This window comes from Aythya marila (assembly GCF_965140915.1).
Source record: "Aythya marila genome assembly, chromosome: 12".
Taxonomy (NCBI): Eukaryota; Metazoa; Chordata; class Aves; order Anseriformes; family Anatidae; genus Aythya; species Aythya marila.
Window position 1 is genome coordinate 20,093,447 of NC_139053.1, and position 15,801 is coordinate 20,109,247.

The 15,801-nt window shown below is 48.6% G+C and overlaps 1 protein-coding gene across 2 annotated transcripts in view; it reads right to left on the reverse strand.

The window, feature by feature from the left end:
• Positions 1-89: 89 nt before the first annotated feature.
• The window catches only part of GALNS (galactosamine (N-acetyl)-6-sulfatase), a 47,338-nt gene continuing 31,626 nt past the window's right edge, over positions 90-15,801 (reverse strand). Inside the window, exons 13-14 of one of the 2 annotated variants that reach the window (XM_082769949.1) lie at positions 7,992-8,109; positions 90-5,532 (exon numbers count right to left, since the gene is read on the reverse strand). In XM_082769949.1, coding sequence (XP_082626075.1) covers positions 5,446-5,532; positions 7,992-8,109 — 205 coding nt within the window. In that variant the 3' untranslated portion in view covers positions 90-5,445. Of the gene's footprint in view, positions 5,533-5,601; positions 6,285-7,991; positions 8,110-15,801 lie in introns of those variants that run through there. The other variant, XM_082769950.1, reaches the window with a different exon arrangement.

Genomic DNA, 15,801 nt, shown 5'->3' on the forward strand with positions numbered 1-15,801 from the left:
CCCCCCACGGCTCCAGGGCAGGGGAAACGCCGTCCTCACCTCTCCTTCTGACGCAGAGATTAAAAGTGCTTTGGGATCCTGCTGGGAGAGATGGTACTGAGGTTATGAACACAGAAAGGGGGTGCGTGAAGGCTGGGGAGCTAATTCTTACCCCGGCAGTCAGCGGGGCTGTGCTGAGCGCGGAAGTTTCTGTTCCGTCAGGGGATTTTGAGAAACTTCAGCGTGAAGTGGAACAAAGTGCCCGAAATTTCAACACGCCTCGCAAGGGGAAACGGGAACTCAACTTTCCTCTCGAATCCACTGGAACGCTCGATTTCAATTTCAGCTTGAGAAACGCATGCACTTTAAAACCATTTTTTCTTTTTCTTTTTTTTTTCTTCTTTTTTTCTTTTTTTTTTTTTTTAAATCGAATTTGAAATATCTTATTTCAACAGCCCAAGAATGCGGCTCCCCAGCCAGCTCCCCGGACCGACGCTCCAGCTCCGAGCAGTGAGCTTCGTTTCCCCCAGCAGAGGCGAAGGCGCCGCCAGCCAGCTCTGCCCTTCCGCAGCATCCTCGCCCAGCACCCCCTGCCCGCTGCAGGAGGCAGGATCAGGCCCTGGGAGAAGGCACAGAGCTCATCTCCCTTCCCCAGCCGGCCAGGAGGGGGTTTGGAGCCCGATCCAGAGCAAATGGATTTGGCACGCGTTCCTCGCTGCGCTGGCAAAGAGGCCCAGGGCTTCTCTGTCCCCATCCCTTTCGGATGGGAAGCGCCCCGCCAGCCCCCGTATCGCCCAGAAGGGTGTTAAGTGACTCCAGGAGGGAAAAAGGCAGAGAGAATCGCACGTCAGCTGCCAGATTGGCTCTCGAGAAGCTGGATGGCAGAGGGTTTTCTGGTCTTCTAAGCGACCACAGGCTTTTGGCTAGGGCTCCCCCTTTATTTAGGATTTATATAATCTGAACTAGACTTCGAGCAACAACAAAACTCTAAACTGCGGCAGGGGATATGAAGAAAACCAGCAAACAGGGGCTTCTCGCCGTGTCTAAAATAGACATTTTCCAGCGAAAAGAAGGGACCTAAAAATGGGATTTCAGTCCTTCCCCTGCAGTTGCTCTTTAATACTAACAGTTTAATTCAAGAGGCACCACTGTGTCGCTTTCTGATAACAAATGAGAAACACCAAACAGCATCAGAAAACAAAAGCAAAAGTTTTTTTCCAAGTATTAAAACTGTTAAGAAAAACGGAAAACAAGGCACTCCAGCTGCAAAACAGTTATTTGGATACGAAGAAGCACTCGGAGTAACTCTTGGAGCGCAGGCTGTAAAGCTTCCCAGTGCTGAGGACCACAGCAGGATCCCTGGGGAGAGATTCTCAGAGATTCTCATCCAGCAGTGCTGGAGAGGCTGCTTGCAGCTCTGCACCGAGCTGCCTCCCAGCACTGGCTCCCCCCCAAGTCCCCGAGTGAAACCATTCTCACCTTCAAACATTTTCCTTCAGCTGCTGGAATTACTTCGCGTGACGACTGCGGAGATGCCCTCAGCGGAAGGAGGAGCGCTCTCAAACCTCCAGGAGAGCTTCGTCTCAGCTGCCTCACTTTGCACAAAGCCAGGAGGCTTTTGGAAGCCGTCCACCACGGCTGGGCAAGGCTCGATTCGGCAGGTACTGAGAGCTGCGAGCGCCAAGCTTGCCAAGCTTCTGCACGGCAGCCACCGTCCCCAGTTCCACAACCTCCTTCTCGGCACCATTAGTTCCACTTCCTTTAGTAAAAGCCCGCTGGCATCCTCAATACTTGCCCGAAAACTCAGTCCCCAGACACCGTGAAAGGTTTTATTAGCAACCACGGGGCATCTCCTGCTCTTGTTCTGCTCCGAACTTTCCCATTTTCACTTTTCAAGCCGCGCTCCCCGGCTCCGCGCTTGAAATGCAAAGGCGCGTTATCTCTCATCGCTGCACTCAATGCTGCTTGAAGGGCATTAACCTCGGCTCTAAGTGTTTGGAATTGATCTTCTGCTTTCCAATTCCACTGTTCAGATCCCCAAATTGTCGGTCCGCAGGGACTAATTTGCCACCGAAATAATCCATTTGTCGCTGCCGGTTTTTACATCAGGGCTCCGTTTTTGCAGCCACAGCCTGTAAATGCAGGGGGACTTTGGCCACGATTATTAGTTACATCAATTTCAGGAGCTTCTCCGCGTGGAGGGCTGGATGATAACACAGCCTCAGGGGCAGAGGAGGGAGAGTCGCTCAGCTAATTGGAAATTAAAGGCCGGAGAGGAATTCCTTGGACTCTCAGCCCGAGCAGATATTAAGCTTTCAGCATTTTGGAGATGCATTTAAATACAAAGGAAGGAATGCCACAAAGAAGCAGTGAGGCTGACATCATCTTCCCCTCAGCCCCTGTATCTTGCAGCTCGGGGAAGGAAGCCACCGCTGTCGGTCAGCAAATCCTGCCAGACCCACAGCGATCGTGTGCGCAACCCCAGGCAGCCCCTGGGATGCCCCCAAAACGGGACCAACTGCGGATCAGGGGCTCTGGGTAATTATTAAGGGCAGATGTGGGAACACGTGCTGGCTGCCTCGTCCCCCAGGGTGTGCCTGGGGGGCTTTTAGCTGCCCCCCAGCAGAGCTGCAGGCTGCCAGGCGTTTATCCCTGCGGCTGTGCTGCTGTTGGCAGCCACTCGGTGCCCTGGTCCCCACACCAGCCTCCCAATTGTGCTCGGGCAGCTGTGTGGGCTGCGAAATTGATCCAGGGTAAAAATAATACAGGGAAAACAAAACAAGTTATTTTAAACCCAAGTCAGTCCCGTGACCTGCAAGGCACATCCGTGAATCTACCCCGAAGCAGGGTGCCAGTCAGTTGTTTTACAGGTGTGTGCAGACAAACCACATTGTGCACTGCTGATAAGTTAGTTTATTTTCATCAGTTCCTTATCTCACAACTCTAAAATCTGTACATCTTTGGGAAAGGAACGGACTTAAAATTCCTAGCCATCCAGCTGTAAAACTACTACGCTTATTTAAATTTAAAGCAGTCGCTTCTTCATGCGAAGCTTTGATCTTTTATAATAAATGAACACAAAGCAGATGAGTAAACAAGCACCGGGTCGGCTCTGTGGCAGCAGCCAGCCTTCGAAGCGCAAAGTTTACACCCAGCACCCATGCACCGAGCGCCTGTGTCAGCAGTGGGGGGACGACTTCGGGTGCTGGGTAACCAGACAAACACCGAGCAGGCTGAGAACAGGACGGCTTGTCCGAGCAAGCCCTGCAGACGGGGCGAAAAGCCCTAGCTGCAAAACTGCAAGCTGGGAAAAAGAAAAGAATGAAGTGAATGAAGTGGCAGGCAGGGGACACGGGGCAACAGGCGCTCAGTATGCTCACAATGTGCACGATGCAAGTGGTAAGAAGAAGAAACGTGTCCAGGCTAGTGCTCTGGTGAGCTGTGAGCCTGTGTTGGGATCTCTCAATAAGCAGCACACGGAAAGACAAAGCGCTGGTGCAGTTTGCAGCAGACACGGGCAGAGCTATGCAAGAGCTGCCAGCAGTTCTCAGGGAGCTGCAGTGACGGACTCCCTCGTCTGGTGGGATCTTTATCTGCTGATAACAGGGCTCTGAACACGTCTCTGTGACACAAGCACTAACGCAGAGGAGGTTCAGACCCAGAAAATAGAAAGCTGGGGGTTTCGTGTGTGGACAGACACACAGCTGCTGCCAGCCCTCCTACCAAACAGCACCACCAGGAACAGGGGGAGCTGAGCCTCAAAACTGATGACACCCTGCCAAAACAGGGAGAAATGTTATGAGTGAACTGAAAAATGCCTTGAGATGCCAGCGGGGACAATTAGGAACGAGGCAGAGCAGCTAAGACGCTTGGACTGCAAACAAATGTCATCTGCAGATGAGCAGGCAGCGAGGTTCCGAGGGGCTGGCAGCCGGCGCTGCTGGCTGGGATTCTGATGGATGGGGTGCGAGGAGCTGACTCAGGGGCTGTACTCATTGCAATCTTACAGGATTATCCAGCTCCATCAGACGTACACGAGGAATTACTGCCGAGGAGATTACAGGTAGCATAAATCATGGGAACGGGGAGAAAGAGTGTTTGGGATTACAGGGCAGGTAAGAACACAAAGTGGAGGAGCCCGCAGCAGGCGGAACACAGCGGGTAACACAAGCTCTCAGCACGTCTCACGCCAGCCCCAGGCTTTGCTTGGGACGGAAGCAGGACTGTTTATAGTCCCAAGGCAGCAAAATGCCACGCAGAAAGGGCATGTGTCCTGTCTCAAACACAGGAGGGCTGGAAGTGAAGCCGTCACTGGTGCAAACGGCGCGTTCATGATTGCTTCTGGCCATTCTTGCAGACCCGCAATAACCTGGCTAGGTTCTGTTCTGTCCAAGAGATGTTTATTAGCAGTAGTGAGGAGTGTGAAAACTGCTCAAAATCAGAGGAGAAATTTGCAATGCGAAGTTATGCGAAGAATCTGCATTTACCGTGAACTCTGTTTAGAGAAGTGCTGCACCCAGGCCCTGGAAAGTTTGCACAAGGAGAATTCCTCAGAGAGCATAGACTGCAAACAGGGTCAAGAGTTAACATCTGGTGTAAACGGGCATTTCTGAGCCTGCAGTTGGGGCTGGGCCCAGATCATGAGGCCAGAAGCGTGACTTAAACCATATTTGGACCTAGATTTTTGGAAACGAAGAAACCCCCTTAACTGAACAACTGCCCCGCAGCTCCCCAAGAACATGCTGCATGCCATCGACAAGGCAATACTTACAGGAACACTGTCTTCAAATTTCTTTACAACTTGACCTAGAGAATGTTTGCAGCTACAGATGGCACGAACGCAGGGTGTGCGTCGTCCCTGGAGCCAACCCCTTGGTCGAGAACAGGAGGGAGCACTTGTGGGCACTCAGCGATGCTCAGCAGTAAAGCTGCACCCAGTACTTGCAAATTTAGGAAGAACGGGGAAAAAAACAGGCTGGTGTCCAAAGAGTGCACAATGGAAATCGAATGTTAAAACAACAAGCGACAGGCAAAGAAAACACGGGGAGTTTGGGCAGGCTTTTCTGGCTACTGTACATTTCCTGCACCCCGTGGCTGCTGTTGGGGCATCCGCATGAGCACTGATTTGAGAGGTTGGGTGGAAGGAGCCAGAGGAAAGGTGCATCCGTGGTGGTTCTGAGCTAACAGCAAAGTTGTGCTTGTCCAGAGAGCTTTTAGAGTTGAAGTAGTCTTCACTGAGAATTTACCATTTACGGAAAGAACTAAAACAAGAGAGGAGTACAGGCTAAACCCTGAGCACTAGCAATATAAACACTGGCCCTTTTGGAAGAGCAAATGATGATATCACATATACATCACACCCTTCCTGTGTAAACAGGAGTGCCAACATGAGAAGACATGCATTGTAAACGCCGTGTCCAGCTGGTTATGGCTTTTCTGAGTAGCTCCTGAGGGCTGCATAAAAGGTCAATGAGGCCAAAAGCACTTCTTAGGATTCGACTCGGGTGGCTGCAGGCACTTCCCTAGTTTCTCACAGCCTGGGGGAGACCAATTCTGTTAGAAACAAACAAAATATAGAGAAAAATGAAGTCAGGCATTCATATCAGGTATGTGCTGAGCCCTGTACCCTAAGTGACCCCTTTCAGTTCTCACAAAGATGCTCTTATGTCCTCCTTGAAAAATAAAACCCATCTCACAACTGATGCTTCTGGGCTCATCACATTTCCAACTCCAAATCCTGTTCACAAAGGCTTTAGGAAGGACTTCAAATGGTTACACAGCAGACAATTCCCTTTGCTGGGGTACCGTGGGCTCTCCTGTACAAATGCAGCCTGCCAGGACTCTGGTGATTTCTTCTCTTTCTTGTAGGAGCAAACAGATCATGAGGTTTTGGTGGAACTCCGTTTTCCCATTCTGCCTTCAGAAATCTTTTATGGTCTTTCTCTGACCCCCTTCCTCTTCAGGTCTACCCATCCACAGGCGAGTTTTTATCACTACTAAAGGTCCGTTCAGCCCTGACCCATCGCCTTCTATTTATTTTTTCAAGTCATTTACGTTTGCGTGGGATTAAATTCCTATGGAGGGAAAGGAAAGCTTAACCCCAGAAAAAATGCCGGAGCAGGTTTCTGTTCCCTCCAGCTGACAACAGATGGCAGTGAGACACCAGCTATCTGCCAGGCAGAGCAGCACACAGCGCTGCGTGAAGGGCTTCAGATGATTCAGGAGCAATTAATGCTGATTTCTAACTCTGCTCCTCAATTTTAAAACGCGCACACACCACTGGGAATTTCAGATGCTTGACCACTCTGTAGAGGCAACAGAGATTCAAAGAAACAAAGAAAATATTCATTTTTTGAGGGAAAAAACAGACTGCATCTGCTTCAGTTTCACAGTCTAAGTCAGCTTTTGTGGATCAGGGCTGTAAGAGCTGAGAGCCCCGAGGAGCTCCATCTCCACTGCTGGTGGGCTACGCTACGGATGGGCCAGCAGAATTTCAAAGACGTTTTGGGGCACGGCATTAAGAAGCGATGGTTATCTCCCAGCACCCCCCAAAGTCAGGTTTAGGGTCCAACCAACCCCACCAATCCTGGTGCTCCAAGAAGATTTGGTTACCTTTGATTCTGGTCTCAAAAGGCAGACAATAATTTGGTGCCTGTTTATTTTAGTTTTGTGACTGCGTCATCGGCCAATTAGAAGTGTACGTCGAATAGAAAATTTGTGATGTAAAAAAGCTTCCTGCTGAGATTTGAACATTTCTACCGAGATTAGAGCATCACCCAGCCCACTGGGGAGGGCTCTCCCCCTCAGACAGCCTGAATGACCTGGTTTGATGCAGTCTTTAACCTCTTTTGCTTATAGATGGCAGGTACAACTGGCCTAGGCTCAGCCAGGATACTGCCACAGCCAAAGCCAGAAGAGGCAGCTTGTGGTCTGGTGAGAGGAAAGGCAAAACTTCTGCCCAGCTGAGAAAAGAACCAGATGTGTTCAGGGAGAAAACTGACCGTCAGCAGCTCCAAACTGAGAGCTGGGGATTTGGGATGAAGTCCAGGAGATGTTTAGTGTATGCCTACACTTTATGAAGCAGATTTGGAGCTGGAGTCCACCCAGAAGAAATGCCCTTACAGTGAAGTGGTCTGGCAGGCACTGGGGAGAGTCCCTGAACCCAGAAAGTCCCAGAGGTGCACAGAACAGTGCTTGTTAAGGGCAATGTTGAATAACAAAATAACACAGGAACAATGGTACTTCAAATCTTTTTTGCTGCTTAACATCCAAAAATAAAAGATGTTACTAAACTAAAAAAGATCCTTGCCTTCTTACTAACAGACAGCTCCACATTTTGCACTTTTCTATCTGGCTGGAGGCAGACCCCAAGCAGCAGGTACTCACTGTTTGTTTGAGGAGATTATTTCAGTGTCAGGAAGACTTTGCCTGTTACTATTTCATGTCAGTCTTTACAGGCACATCCCCTTAAAACTACACAACCTCTTGTCATCCGACAGCTTTATCTCCTATGGACCATCCAGGTTTTTTCCAGGTTCACAACAAAGCAAGTGGCGTTTGATAGGAAAGGTAAACTGTGACTTTCCAGTGTTTAATTCAAACTGGCCTGCAGAACTGCAAACACATTTGGCCTGCTTCAAGCCAGAAGGACTTTGGAAAAGACAGGCACAGGTGGACTTGGAGAGGACTGAGCTACACCACAGATACTCGCTGATACAGCACAAAAAAAAGACAAGAGGCTCTGTCTCAGTCCCACCACTCGAAATGTAGAGGACTTGTGAGATTTGCAGAGGGGGGACTAGAAAGGAGAAGCATCTGCAGTTGTCGATATCTCGAAGGAAGGAACTCACAGTTTATCACAGCATGCTGAGGGACTTGGCAGACATTGCCCAGCCCTCCCCTCTGTGGAAGGACAGCCTCCTTCTTCTCCATCCCTTCCCGACAGCAGGTGACGTTTTTAAATGCAAAATATAGTTTAAGATGAGATTTTTTTTGATGTTTTAGCTACTCACCATGACGGCCTTGTCGCACACGTTAAGCTGTGGCACTCCTGGCACCATGGTCTCCTTGTGCTGCTGCACCACGGCCGATATTCGCTCCATAACTCCTTGGTATTCTTCACTGGCAAAACTAGAACGGGAACAAATGATGGAAGTTATTAGCGGGGCTTCCAGAATGCAACTGTTTGGAGACAGAGCATGGTTAAAGCATCCACATCGCTCAGCTACGTCAGCCTTTTTCTGGGCCATAGCAAAGGAGGAGAGCCTGTAAACACGCAGCCGACGCTAACCGCCCACGGGTCCGTGGGGGAATGAAGCATCTGAGCTGGCAAAATCCATCCTGGCTGGGCCTGGAGGCTGCAGGGTTGAGCTGCCCAGCCCGGGGGAGCACAGCACAGAGGCACGTGGCTCCCCGCAGATCATCAGCCTGGGGCTTCAGCTTGGAAAACCGCCTGCCCCACGGCCCCAAATGCCTGATTCCCTGGGGGATGCCACTAGGAAGGAAGGGTGTTGGGGTTGTGCCACGTGTGAGATCACCCAGTTCTGGATATTTTCATCCTCTGCTCTTTCGAGGGCTTTTCTGTAGCACGGAGGCATTTAGGGAAGGGAAGGGAGTCGATGTCAATGCTTGGATTTTCAAGTGTTCTTAAGCGAAGGGTTTCAAACACAACCACCCATTAGCCAGTAAAACTTCACAATCACCGAGTAAAAAGAACTAACATTATGCAAACAGGAAGATGGAGAAGAATAGAAGTTACTTGTCCAAGACAAGAATACCTCCTCCGTTTCGCAACATCCACCCCGGGGTTCTGCCCCTCTACATTCTTCCATTTGGGCTTTATTATTCCAAGCTGGGACCCATCTGTCATGCTCCAAGCCCTCATACCACGTTATAAATTACCAGCTTTGTATCCAAACTCTTACCCTGGTAGGCACTTGTTTAAGCAGTTCGGGGTGCACTCCGCTAATATTTCAAGTATTCCTAAAACGGAGGACGGCTTCCCAATGATCTCATTTTGCCCATCACGTTCAGAGCCACTTCAAAAAACAGAGAGCGGCAAATTGCTTCTGAAGATAAAAGAGGAACAATGCAGCCTGGTCCTGACCTCAGGCTCCCTTTGCTTCCAGTCCAAGCTGGCCACCAGCCCCATACTCCAGCTAATTTCCTTCTTTAAAAAACAATCACATTTCGAAGCCCAGCAATGTGCCAACAGTTTCCAGTAAGCCCTATAAATATCGCATCTCGGCAGCCATCCAGGGAGAAGCTGATTGCGGGGATGGGCCTGAGCTTTGCTGATAGAGAACCGGAAGGGAATTGGAAATGACAAGCTCCTGCAAACGAAGCTGTTGCTCTCACACCCAGCTGGCTGGATCCTGAGGGAGCGGGAATCACCAGGATCAGATCCCCGTGGATCACCCTAAAAGATCGCTGCGGCGAAGCTCCCGAATTTGCGCGCTCCTCTTCCCGCGCATCCCATACCTCAGCTCCCACGGCAGGCAGCTGAAAAAAGGATGGCTGCAGAAGTTTGGGAGCTGCCAAAGACCAGCTGTGACTCACGCCCTTGCTGAGGACACTCGAGGCAGCAGTGGCTTGGCTCAGTGAGGTGGGAGCGTCGCATCCTGGTGGCACAATGGCCTTTCGGCTCGGCAAGATTTTATCTGGCAGCCCTCCGCTCGCGTTTCAGATGCGCAGGACTGCCAGCGCAGCAGCACGCTTGGGAAAAAAAAAAATCAAAACAGATCCTTCAAAGAGGCAGAGAGCATTTCAAGCTAACCCTTGGTGACACACAGAGGACGGCCAACAGGGGAGAGCCTGCGTGCAGAGAGAAAAGGCAACAGACAGGCATACAGACGGAGCGTACCCAAAACCAGGGCGAGTGCCAGGGGTGCACGCAGCGTGTTGGACATGGGAGCTGCAGCCTGCTCTGCTGAGACCGGAGGAAACGGGGGTGTCACAGGCTTTATTTCAGAGCCTGCACGCTCGAGGGATGTAAATGGTGACAAAACGTGGCTTAGGGAGACACGCGTGCTGCAGCGTTTTCAGATTTTCTAACGCACTTATTGTTCCGGGGTTGGGAAGCTCTTCCAAGCCCCTAGCTAATCACACTTCATTAAAATCCTCGTATTAAGGATTAATGTCAATTAATACAGACTTCAATCAATTGTTGGAGTCTAACAGATATCGCAGATATCTGATCATTTAATGCCTTCTGCTGCTGCTCTTGTAACTACCTAATATGTTTATTTTTGTCACATACTCGTGTCATCTCTCCAGCGTTTAAGATCTTCTTTTGGAAGTGGACGCATAAGATAGTGTTGCTGCTAACTAATTAAGCTCCACAGCATCTTTGCAAATATTTAAGTGCTAAAGAGCCCAATTTCATCCTTCGAAAGGGCTTTTCATACATACGATTCCAAATTAGCTATAATCTGGACAGACCACTGGAAAACACAGCTGTGGTCTGGATGAACGATAAACAATATGTTGTCGTGACTGCTGGTTTTTGCTCCAAATATACCAGTCCTGTTACAGTGCAAAAAAAAAAAATAAAATCTTTTTGCTGTAATCTTGAATACCGCATTTATTCACAGCATTGTTGCTCATTAGCGACCTAAGCCACGTGAACGCTGCAGCATAACAAAGTAGGCTCACGTCATTTAAATCATCCTCTTGCTTTAATTCCTGTGTTGGGGATGCTCCCGGCTGTTTCAGCTAGCTCAGCAGCGACAGGAAATCTTGGCCTAACCTCAGCTCCTGGTGGTTTTGAACTGCTCTCCCCTGCAGCTCCTCCACTCTTAGATTATTTGAGCATTTAGCATAGGCTGAATGACTTCCCCAAAGCATGCTAGAAATGGCTTGGCACGTATAAAAGACTTGCACTTCTCACATAAGCACAAAGCTGGCTCAAGCTAAAGAACATGTATAGATTATGCTCCGAGTCACACTGCTAACCTATAAACCTTGTCTCCGTAGGGCTTAACATGCTCTTAAGCTGACTAAACCTGTTGACACTAGCTTAAAACATATCCGATTGCAGCTGTCTTCCTGGTGTCCGAGTACACAGCAGCGACAGAGTGCCGTAAGGTGTCATTCAAGGCTGGGAGATCACCAAAGATCGGCTTCAGATGGCTCAGTTAATCACAGGAGCTGTGCCTCTCACCCAGAGGCACGTCTGGTCTCCGATTCCTGCAGGATGGCACTCACCCGAGGCTTGCATTTGCAGTGACACTGGAGCCAGCATCGAGATGAAACAGTGCTGGTGGCTGTTTTTGCTGTTGAAGGATCACAGCACTTGGAGAGTCCCCGTTCCTCACTCTGAGGAGCTCGGATCTTGCTCAGACCAAGCTGTTCAGCTCCACAACGCCTCACAAGCCCCAGCATCCACGCAATGTTCTGTGAATTATTTACTGACTGCATGCAGTGGGTTAAAGCTGTCTCCAGCCCTATGAAAGAAATGCGTTTCGTGACAAAATCTGCAAGGGAAGAACGCCTTTAATCTGCATGTAAGATGGGGATAATTGCTTCATGGTAATCAGTCTGAGTTGTTAATGGAGACGAGAACCTCTCCTCTTCTTACACCAGAGTCCCATCCTTTCCTTGAGTGCATACGAACTGGGCTGCAAGGGCAGGGCTTGCTGCATTCTCCACGACAAGAAAAAATAATATTCTCTATACAGGTGTTCAGGCATTATTGCCTGAACGAGGATCCAGACCTCGCTGCCTCCAGGGCACGCCGTGCTTTCTATTCGAGCTCGACAATCCTGCAGAAGGAGAGCTGGGAATATCACTGGAAGAATGAGAGCGCAGCAGCGCGGGTGAGCAGGTGGTGTTGTGAGGAGTTTGCTAAAAGAGATCCCCCAGCGCACACAGAATTATTCCACGCTCAGAATGAGCGCGCGGGGTGGACAAAGTCCAGGGTCATTACACTAATTGACACTTTACCTCCGGGAAGTCTCTGGGGAGCCAATCAGGGCTGGATGGCGAGCGCGGGGTCCCAGGCACAGGTGTGGCCTGTGCTTAGTTCATTTAGTGTAATTGTGCCTTGGCAATCTGCTCCCATCTCCTCCCTCGCCAAGCAGCTCCGAGTGTAACCTGCTCGGCTATTAACCCCACCGTGCCCTCCGGTGAAATTCGGGTTTGGAAGGAGAAGGGTTTGTCTGACACCCTGATTCCGGTGTTGAAGCAGCGTCTCAGTCCTCTGCCTTTAGGTCTTCTGACATCCTGAGCTGTGAGGAGGAGGAGGACAGGGCGATTCTCCACCTAATGAATACACCCAAACCACAGGAAATCAAAGAGCGCTTTCAGCATTTTTTAAATCTAGATCTTGATGTATTAATTTCTAGCTCTTCCTGATGATTCATATAGGGGCACAACACCGTATCTCGGCCCTGGCAGTGACAGGACCACGTTATTATTCAGAAGAACGTACCAGTGGTTATTTTGCAGAGCAATTCACTGAAATCTGACAGCGGGCTCTCCACAGCAGCTTTCAGATCTGCAGCATGTTTCACCAGACACACGTGAAGTCAGGGCAGAGCACAAAACTTGGCTAACAATTTGTGTATTTTAATTCCTTCTTCACTGAATTATTTTAATTAAACTTTGGTTTGTAATTGTGAAATACTCACGCCCAGGCTCAGGTAATTTGGTTTTATCTGTTATCAGTGCTGTGAGGCTGCTCCGCAATATGGTATCCAAGTTTTGATCTTGTCCCATTACTCAGTCTTCCTCTGTTCCTCTTTCCTATTATCAAATTTATCTGGAATGTAAAGTCTGTACAATAGATGACACAGACAACAGGTTTAGGACTCCAGAACGTGGCAACTTGCAGTTACTGGAGAGACTCAAAGCCACAGAAAAAACAAAAAGGAATCAAATAGAAAAGCACGGGGTAGCCCATGCTGTAAGGCACCAGACAGCAGGTTCATTGCTGAGGCTTTTTATCCACTGTTCACCACGGTTTCCACAGTTGTAGTTCTCCTCGAAGCCACCTCTCCTGTGGCAGCAGTGAATTCGCTCCTGCAATGCAGCTGTTGCCATTTCCTTCTGTTTTCAACAAGATGAGGAGTCAGCATCTCCCCTGGGCAAAATTCCGGCTTTGTTACACTTTTTTTTTTTTTTTTTTTTCTCCCTGTTTTGCACCTTCTCTCTCTTTTCTCAACAGAGAGGTTTCTGCCCTGATGGGTAAGGTGAGACTGGCAGCTTTCCTATCAGATCCTTTCCCCTTTAGCTTCCCTTCAGGAGCTTCTCCCCGTCTTTTCTGGTTCCATAACCAGTGCAATTACCTCTCTGATGATTTTCAGGATTTTCCATCTGCTCAAAATAGGCACTTGTGAGCTCTTTTGTTAATTAATGTGTTCTAAAATCATTATGTTCATCAACCAAGCCTTATCACTTCCATTTTTTCCCTCCATAATAGTAAAATCTATTGCCCTAAGTAAAATATAGGGATTTTGACATTCACAATTTATTAAACTCGGTTCTGAGCAGAGCCAATAGTTCAAAGCAGAAGTCGCTATTAACCTGGAGTACCGGCAAGGTGTGAGCTGCACTTAATTGTTATCAAGGCTTTGTTTTGTACCTCTGGTGCAAACTGACAATTTCAGAGGTTTCTGTTATGAACTCCTTTGGCAGCTTCGGAGTCTGACCTGATCTGCACTTTGTCCTTCCGTTTGTGTGGTGTCTTTTGGTAACTGTATTTTTAGCCATGCCAGATTTTGCTAGGTATTATTGCTTGTGCTCTTCCTGACTGGCATGGAGTATTTTACTAAAAGCGTATAAAACCAATAATATTTGACGTGGGTAGTAAAGCTGGCAATTGGTTGTGAAGATACCAACAGGTAATTTGACTGAATTTCTCAAATACAGGTTGGATGGAGAAACAAATTCCCTGTGTGTGATTTAGGGGCCACACAATCCCCTGAACGTAACAGACTTTGGTAAAGAAAGGCAGTGATCAGATCTTTTAGCCCTGCATTCTGATAAATCTGGTACCAGAGGCACCCCGCAGTTGGAGTGCTTTCATACGAAGAGAAAACCAAACAAACACTGCATCTAGGGAAGGAGCAAAATACTGCTTAGGCTTACAGAAACACTTCTGCTTGTGTGGTGCTTAACGCACAATCTCATTTAGATTTAAAAGTTGAGAGCTTACAAAACAAACGAGGAAAAAAACCCTTCTATCACACAGCCTACACAGATCTAGTCAATCTCTTGGATGACAAGACACACAAAGTTCACTTCTCTCTAGACAAGGACTAGATAACAAGGTAACTTACTTATATAAGAGTTACATTACCATGTCTGGCAACCAAAAGAAAGATTATTTACCAGTAACCACCCTTCTTTGAAACAGACTGCCCACATATACCTTCAGATTGCAGGTGTTCTTATTCCAGGTACCTCTCCAGATGTCAATTTTGCCTTATCAGTACCTGTAGACATGTTCGTGCCCTACCTCATCCTGCAGCCATACAAACGTAGAGCTTGCCAAGCTCCTCTCAACTCCAGAACCCCACAGCTATCAGAAGAATCCTCCTCCTTGCAGAAGAGAGGGGGATAAAAGCTTGGTTGTGAATGTCTCTGATGCTAATGCTGAACACACGAGTCCTGAAGGTCAGCTCCAGGACAGGGATCCTGCCCCATGCAGCCCACTGACGTGCTGATGTGAATATGCCTTGGGCAAGCTCAGGCAGCGTGAGAATTCATAACGTGCTTCTGGCATTGCTGTGAGCTCCGATTAACCACACGCAAAGCTGGTGGAGCTGCTGGGCTGCCGGGGTGAAGTCCCAAACCAGACAGAGAAATGTCAGCAATTATCTTTTCAAGGCAACAGGGACCAACACAATTATGCCCCTTGGCAGCAGCCGAGATGCTGGAGGTGATCCAGCCCAAAACAGAGGGGCAGGAGCAGGAAGGAAGAGACATGCACAGGGATGCGTGCACGATCTTACACGTCAAGGAACAGAAGTGCAGGGTGCCATATGGCCCCGGACTGCCAGACGTGTCCTCAACATGATGACAGGGGCTGCTTGTAATTGCCTGACCATTTTTTCCACCGCATGAAAAGTGCTCCTGGGGGAGAGAAGCTTTTGCTGATAATGTTTCCAGGCAAACTCCAGGAAATCCAGCAAGCTGTGTCAGGAAGAGGAAGGACTTGTCCTGCTTCACCACAAGACCCAGAGAGCTGAGAACTTGACGTGTTGTCCCTAGATCTCAAAGGGCTTGAATCTGCAGCGATCCCTTTAGTTCTCCAGGAAAGACTGAAAAAGCTAATCCCCACGTTTGGAGATGAACTGAAATCAAAGCCTAGAAAAAGCCACACAGTACCTGGTGCGCAGTGTCACGACCCAAAGCCTGTTCAAATGAGACTGCCTGAGTGTAAGCCAAGAGCATCGCCACAGCTGACTGATCTGATTGATTTCCAGGATGCCCTGGCTCTGAGATCTCCTAAGATCCTAAAAGGAGCCCAAATATATCAGCACTAAAATCTCTTTGGAGGTGTGTGAGACAACTGTCCTTCAGCTGAAGCAACGAAACTTCTTTACGGGTGGTTTTGCATGCGACCCTGTGCCAAACTAACTCAAATCAAGAGACGTAACAGATGACTAAAATCATCTTAGGGAGAAGGAAAGGTAGCACTAAAATAAATAAATAAATAAATAATTGAAAGCAGACAGAGAAACAGAGGAAATCAGTGTACCGTGCTGCCTCTTCCCAGTCTTCAGAACAGCAGCAAAAATAAAATAACGAAACCCAGTGTGGATTTCACGAGGCAAAGTAGTAAAAGTAAATTAAATAGAAGAGAGGAAGGTACCAAGA